General features: G+C 36.3%; 1 protein-coding gene across 1 annotated transcript; it reads left to right on the top strand.

Moving 5' to 3' along the window:
• Window positions 1–4775: 4775 nt before the first annotated feature.
• Window positions 4776–6354, top strand: LOC108675958 (the record flags this gene model as incomplete). The annotated part of the gene is made up of 3 exons (XM_018164017.2): window positions 4776–5003; window positions 5786–5913; window positions 6244–6354. Coding segments are annotated over exons 1-3 (369 nt in total), but the record flags the coding sequence as incomplete, so codon positions are not given.
• Between the last annotated feature and the right edge of the window lie 1894 nt (window positions 6355–8248).

The following is an 8248-nucleotide window of genomic DNA, read 5'->3' as shown; positions in this document are numbered from 1 at the left end:
CGGTACCTGCTTAGCTGGGAATAGCCTAGGAGGCTAGGATGTGCAAGGGGTAACATTTTTGCTCTGAATAAACATTGATGTTTTATTTTGAAATTGATTAATGATAATTTGAAATCAAGATCACAGTTTTTAGAGCATGCTCTCAAAATTTCAGAGCTCTGCAGCTATTCTGACAGTTTTATCTACTAGTCCAGAAATGCATTGTAGTCATGCAGTTTACATTCAGTTCAGTCATGAGCAAGTGAGGAATGCTGATCCTGGACTGCAGACTGCTGCCAAGACTGAGACATGAGATGAGATGAGACATGAGACAAGACATGAGACAAGACACGAGAGGGGACATGAGAGGAGACGAGGCATGAGACAAGATACGAGACAAGATATGAGACTGAGACATAGGATGCTGATGAGACTTGAGACTGAGACAAGAGTTGAGACATGAGACAAGACATGAGATGAGACACGAGACGAGACAAGACATGAGATGAGACAAGGCATGAGATGAGATGAGACAGACATGAGACGAGACATGGAAAGAGACATGACATGAGGTGAGATGTGACATGATCAGTATTTAGTAATAATATTATTAATATCAAATATTCACCAATATTTATTATAATTAGTTGAGAAACAATACTAATAAAAATTAATAATATTATTATTACTATTAAATTTTATTTGTATATTCTATTCAATTTCATATTTTTTAAGCTCAATTATGGTGCCAAAACCATGAAACTGAAATTTATTGCATCCAATTCTGCCTGCAAGTTTAGTTATAGCATTAATATCTATCTGTTGCACCCGTTTCCCTCACCCACCTGCAGTCAAAGTCTCAACCAAAATGTTTTTTTCTAATTAGAATAGATAGCCTACAACAAGAGCTTTCTAATGGTGCATGAATATTTGAAACTGGCTCATAGGAAGCCTACAAATGATAGTTTTTCCAAAAAAAGTGACAGAAGTTGGTCCATTTTTGGGGTAAAATTGAAAAAGGAAAAATTTCATAGCTTATTCACTTTTGACCTACTATGCTCATTTTCTAAATTTTTTTCTCCTTTCAGTGGTGTAATTTTCATTACGATCAAAGGAAACTTTTTTGCGCACATACCTACATGATTTGGAATAGCTGGCTTCACCAATACCATGAGTATATATACATGATAATGCAAAGGGTCCATTGGAGGGATAGTGGCAAACTGGCAAAGCAGAGTGTTTTTAGACTCTCCTTCAAGTTTAACTTTAATTCCCATAAGCAGACAAGCAAAGTATCATGGATACCTGCATCAAATACATAAGACATTGGTTTCTGAGTAAATGAGAAAATTGAAAATGAACTGATTCTAAAAAATCCACATTTAGCACTATCAGGCATGGAATATATCTACTTGTCAAGCCGCGACTGAGTTTTTTGAGCCGTTGCTCAATGGATTTGCCAGCTGTGATTCAATTTTTTTACTGTGATTTCCATATCTTGGCCATGAAAAGCCATATATGAGGTGCGAATTTATTTACAAAGTCCATGCACGTGTTATCCCAAATCTCTAATTTTACCCTAAAACAGTCAAACGGCAACAATAACATTTGTCTTTACTGTCAGCTGAACACGTGTTAATGCAGTCTGACGGCTTTAATGTGACCGCAACTATGCACCATCTTCAATGAAACATTTAGGTTGACTTGTTTACATTACAATGATTACATTCTGCAGGGTATTTTGGTGAGAACTGTAAAACAATGCAGATTGCAGAAGTTGACAATTTTGTGAAATGACATGTTTGCTAAGTTTGATCCGTGATTTTTTCAACCAAACAAAATTTTATGACATTTGAGTCACAAGATTTCATCCCCACTGAAATTATATGATATTAGAGCTGCAATATCTCAGAAAAAATATGACTTTTCCAGCCCCATTCTTGGTGCCTCCACTCCAATTGTAGTGTCCTAATGACAAAGCTGACAGCCCTGTATCGTTCACTTGTCAATTGTCATCACTCAGCAGTCTAACAACCCTAACTGGGCCACATGTACTGACCACATGTACTGACCCTCGATTGGCGCTGCTCCTGCTGCACAGGACTGGAATTTTCCTACTTGTTTCTGAAATCTGGTAGCTCCAATGTGACAAATTTTTAATACATTCAGAATCTTGCGGCCTGATCTTGCAATATCGTTGACAATTAGATAGGAAGTAATTCATCTGGCGGAAATCTGGAAGTTCTGGAAATGGCGGGAAAGCTTTAGTTGTGGCCCTTAATGTAGATGTTTTCCATGCTTGCTTCTGCGCTCACCACATAGTGGTATTATGAAGTGATTTTAATGTTACTGGTCCTGCTAATCCATAGACTTATTTGGACCCGCAACTATGAAAGACAACTGGTATTACAATAGATAAAAGGCTGAAAGCCCATGCTGGGATACATGAGAATGAGTTAGTGGATCAAGCAGCAAAGTTGGGACATAAACTCGATCATATAGCATATATCATGCTGCTGAGTATTCTGATGCTCTCCGCTGCCTCTGCCACCAGTCTTTGTCTCAGTGGGAAAGAGACTGGATACACAATGCTAATGAGGTTGGAAAAGGAAGACACTCTTGCTGGTCCATAGAAGCCTGCAGCCGGTACCATGGCTGCATGCAAAATCTTGTAAACTCATATTGTTGCTGGGTCTAAAATGTCTCGTACCCCAGGTGAGATAAACCTGTTATCTACTTTTTTGACTAGATAGCAACAACCCTAATCTGAATAAAGGAAAATGAAAGACTGGTTCTAATAAATTGAACTAAAATATGGGACAGTAAATAAACACATAACTTGATAAAGTTGCAAATGAAATGGTTGTTTTAATTTGTAATGTGTAGTGAAATTGAGCTACTTAGTTGCATATAAGGAGCATGGACAGGTGGAGATGAGTAGATTTAACTGTGAACAGAAAGAACAGAATAAAAATGCAAATCATGAATGACTGATAACCTGATGGGATGTAGAATGTAAACAAAGCAAGAACCATTAAACTCCATAAAACTAGTAAAAGCTCATCTCCATATTGTGAATTTATCTTCAAAACTAATAAGTACTCAACGAGGATTGAATTGAAAGGAATCGCAAGAGAACAGATAAATAAAGGAACACTGCAAGATGAATTGTGAACATAACTAGCTGGAATTAATTATAATCATAATCCAATATAATAAATTAACTTCTTCAAACTAAACCATATCTGGTCAGAGATGAACACAACCAAAATAAAATGCAAGGAATCACAAGAAGTTAATATCAATGAAATTAGCAAAATAGCAAGGACAAAACTTAACCTAAATTATCAATGAATAAATGATATAAATTTCTATGCCACTTGCCAGTGCAACTGAGTGCCCAGGCTGAGATACTGAGTAGGAATTCAAATACTTAAGAGTGATAATTCAAGTTTGCAAATTATACTTTGGTCATCTACACTGAAAAAGATAAAAATATTGAATTTAATTTAAATTGAGTTGGATTGAGAACTGAAGAAATGTCATAAATAGTAAAGAAAGACATGAAGGTTGGGCTACACAGTAGCCTAATTCTACCTCCGGTAACAATATAGCATCCAGTGTATTGGCCCGCTTTCATTTTGGACGTGCTGGGGTAAATACCTACCTGCACCAATTTTCAATTATTGACTTGACTGTGCAACATTTGCAATGTTGATGAAACCATTGACCACTTTCTACTTGAATGCACCCAATATAATAATGCTCGCCAACTTATGAGAAGGACTTTGTGGAATATTGGCATGCAGACTGATGGTGCAAACCTTGCTGGGAGGGAGCGACCTCACAAAACAGGAGCAGCACCTCGTGATCAAGACCATAATCACCTTTATCACAAATACTGGCCAAATAGGGACTTTGGGAAGCTAAAGCCCTGGTAAGTTGACTGCACTTGAAATGATAGAAATCGGCAATGACTGAGCAAACTTGAAAAGAAGCTTTAAAATTGCCGTGTCCAGGTGTGACAACCCCTGAATACCCCTGATTGGGGTATTTTATGACACCTGAAAAGAGACATTGATCATCATCTTGACAATTTATCATTCATCTGCATGCCATCATTCAAACATCATCAAACAACATGACAAGTTATCATTCATCATGAGTCATGACACCAAATTTTTACTTGTGATTGTGGTACTAACACAGTCTGTTCCCACAAAATATTTTCCATTAGGTACCAATTATTCATCTATTTGTTCAATCAATGAAATTAATGGCAAAAAATTTTCACTACGCACCAAACTTTTTTATGGTATGTTCATCATAGCAGCCTTATAAAGAATTTTCTACTCAAGGCCCAGCTGTTGAAGGTCAGAAGCTAGTATTTACATTTTAGCAAAATTGCTCTTCCAATCATAATNCTAGATGTGTATAAGAGACAGGTATTGCACTGCTTCACTCAACTAGTCAGACTGTCAATGAATGTGATTTTACACTAATCTGAATTTATCTGGCTGTCGCTCAAGTAATCACACACTGGGACAATAGAAAGAGAGGATTAATACAAGACACTTATAACAATTACTAAATAGTTTATATACCAGCATGTGGCCCCTAACAATGTAACAAAATTACAAATGCAATACAAGTGTGTAAAGCAGTGCTGTTTGTCATACAAAATTATTGGTATGACCTTACAGCATTAGCTTAATGGCAAGTTATATGTCATTGACAGTTGAATTTTAGGAAACAATTTATTCATTGCAACTTATTTAATTTTGCATTGCTTACAGATATTCTTTCTACTTGGTTTAAGTTGGTTATTGCTGGATATTTTATTGCTTCCAGGGTGTCTCAGGAAACCTCAAACTTATACCCCCTCATTAATCTCATGGCATACAGTATAAAAGAGTGCAGAGTTGTTCTGCACCAGCTCTCAGATGCTGCAGTCAGGAGTGGCTGGTGCCCTGAGCAGAGCCTCATTCAAGCAGCAACTGACGTGTGCAAACTCGAGCCTGAAGGTATGCTTCACAACTAGTGCCTGCAAGTCTATTTTATTTGTCAATTGAGAAGATGTTATACTTCATTGAAGTTCATGATTTTATTGCTCATATCATTGTTGAACCAAATCTTTTGGCAGTTTGGAAAGTAAGTTGGTAATGACAACTTGCAACTGTCACATTCTAAGGAAAATTACATTCATATCATTAACCTTTTTGTGGGCAAGCATGAAAATATGAATACTATTTTCATCTTTTGAAAATGTTAAAAAATCACCCATCAGGCAATGTCAGGTTGAATCAATGTTGAATCAGCATACTCTGAATGTTGAAATAATGTCAAATGTTAATCCAGAATAAAAGTTAATCAACATCATTTTTCAATGTCACACATTTTGATTTTGTTTCAATGTTGAAATCTAGTTGAATTCCGGCATTAAAAAGCACTTAGAACAGTATTGTGTCAGATTAACATATTCCATCATGAATGTCACAGTATTCAGGCACAGTATTTATGTAACAATAAAAAAATGATGTTGATTCACTTTTCATTCTGAACTAATAATCAATTTAATTTCAATGTCCCAAAGTGCGTTGTTTCAACATTGATTCAGCCTGACATTGCCACAAACTGGAGGCTGTGGTGGGACCTTTTAGGAGGCAAATTCAAGTGAGCATAAATGAGTAACTTGCCTGCTAATGAGTTGAGGAGGCAGTAGAGATGGCTTGACTCCAGTATTATGTTGATATTCTTAGCTGCAAGTATCATCATGCTAATAATAATTGCTGTATATTACATACAGTAATGGAGGGCAGCACCCCCAGCTCATCCTTACCCTCCATCATGACCGTTTACATCAAAGAGGAGCCTGAAGATGAGGGAGAGGACATAACTGTGAAGGATGAACCACTTTGCAGTGAAGAATATGAGGTGATCTTTTTAACAAGATCCGTTAGCTTGTACTTTAATTCAATCCTGCATGGATGTGCTAAATTATTAACTCAATCAGAATTTAAATGTATCATATTTTTAGAGTAAGCAAAAAAGCTTATGAACAATCTTATAAGGAATTTTTAACCTAGGTAACTTAATTCATGAATTGCTTTTCAATGTAATTAAATTGAGGTATTTGATTCACATTGTGTTATTCTGTCTTCTTGAATTGAATATTTTTATATATTATCTTTGGTATAATCCTATTTGAGTTAGACCGAATCCATGCATGGTAACTAATGTTCCTGCTCATGATGTGTTGACCAGCAAACTCCACTTCCCTCATCTTGCAAGCCGTGCAAGAAAGAGTTTCAAGTTGAGGCTCACGAGGCCTGCACCAGCACCTCACAGTACACTGCTGCCGTGCCTCATAAGCAGGTTGGTAGAGCTGGTTTCTGGGTACAAATGAACTGCTGAGGAATTGAAATGTTGATGATCTGTCTGCATTGGCTGTACTGTGAACATCTCATCTCTTTTCAGCTCCTATTTTTGATACATTTCTCATTTGTAGAGCAATTTACATTTTTAATTTTTATTTCCTCCCATCCAAAGTTCTTGACTCATTTTCTGATAGAATATATGCCTGTTGAATCTTAAGTCTGTCGCAAATATTCTATCAAAGTCTAAAAATTATTAAGACTTCTGCATCAATAAGTCTACCCAGCTATGCATGTTGCAGTGACATTCCCTTCACGTGTATCTTATTTCTTTCTGTTTTGTTCTTCTGGGTTTTGATATTGGGTTGAATTTCTATTGAAAATTTAGATGGATGCACATTTTTATGAAAATGTTGTTTAGTGCATTTTGTCTGAGTTCTTCTTTTTTCACAAAAATATCTATATATAANCTAAGCACGGGCTGGGTAAAGGATTTTAATGCAAGCAGTGTGATTATGCCAACTGTAGAAAAGATGCTTTTGGTAGCCACATGTTTTCTAAACATGGATTAGGGAAAGGATACCCATGTGAATTTTGTGATTATGTTGCTGGTAAGAAATGGTCTCTAACAAAGCACCTACAATCCAAACATGTTCTGGATTATGAAAAATCTATTAGTAAAAATAGTACTACTATGTCTGCTGACAATCCAATCTAAGCGTTGTTGAGGGTGTTTGGTGGTAAAATTAAGTTGTTTGTATAGGTTGCAGCTGGTAAATGTCAGATGAAATGTGTACAGATTTATGGCAGTTGTTTGGTGGAAGTATTCCATATTGTGTTTTATTATGACACAATCAAATTTGAATGAGACTCCCTAACCATGCACCTTCCATGTCAAGGAATCTACAAGGTTTTGATGCTGTGTAATCTGGCCGGTCTTCTCATTTGGGGCTCCGATTGCATGTAAACTTCATCTGATTGGTAATGCTGTTAGTAATGCATATGAATTTTATTGCTAATATAGTTGACCAATTATTATTTTAGATTGAGTAGATAAATGAGCGTTGGCCAAAGGGCCTTTCCAGTGATAAGTTTGTTAGTAGCAGTGAGAGTGGCTTTAATCTTGAGGCTACTTAGTTCAATTTGCTAGATTAAAAATAATGTTCTCCAGCTGAAATGGCATCAACCATATCAGCAACCAAAATAATGTTCCATTGGCCGCAGATATGGCATCAACCTCTGCTCGCAAGGGTTGAGAAATTCATTAACACTTATTGAAAGGAGAAGTCTATTTGCTGCAGTTATTATTCCATTATTTTCTTGACAGGATAAGTTTATTCAAAGCTTTTAAGGCTGTGCTTATTTTCTTACATTGTATCCATGAACCCCATCATGTTTGAGCAGGAAGCTCCAATGACAATTTGTACTGCTCGGTAGCTTTGAGGTTCTTCCTTGAGCAATGCTATCTTTCTCAATGATTGTATTACATTTTATGACAGTTATGCAGCTGCATTGATTGCTATCAGCAGATTGTATTTTTTTACATGAATATGAAACGTAGAGTCACACTCCAGTCACAGGAATGAATGTGAGGGAATGTCATCTTAACTATAGAAAGATAAGTTAACATAATATAGATAACCACTCTTCTCCATGTGCTGGCTTGTCTTAGCAAATGGCAAGCACTTCATTGGTCCAACTTCTGCAAGTTCTTTCCTGATGCTAACCATTTTTTGTTGAATATAATTTGCAGCGCCTGCAGTAATGCTCTTCCAAAATATGAGCTTTGGCTCTGAATTCATAAAATTTGCTATCTTTTCATTTTGGATGTTGCTTCATGAGTCGCATTACCTATTGACATCTTGATTATGATTGAACTTAAATTATTATTAATA

Source organism: Hyalella azteca, unplaced genomic scaffold (genome assembly GCF_000764305.2).
Source record: "Hyalella azteca isolate HAZT.00-mixed unplaced genomic scaffold, Hazt_2.0.2 contig7206, whole genome shotgun sequence".
Lineage (NCBI taxonomy): Eukaryota > Metazoa > Arthropoda > Malacostraca > Amphipoda > Hyalellidae > Hyalella > Hyalella azteca.
Note: the sequence above shows the minus strand (reverse complement) of the source record. Positions and strands in the feature narration are given on the sequence as shown.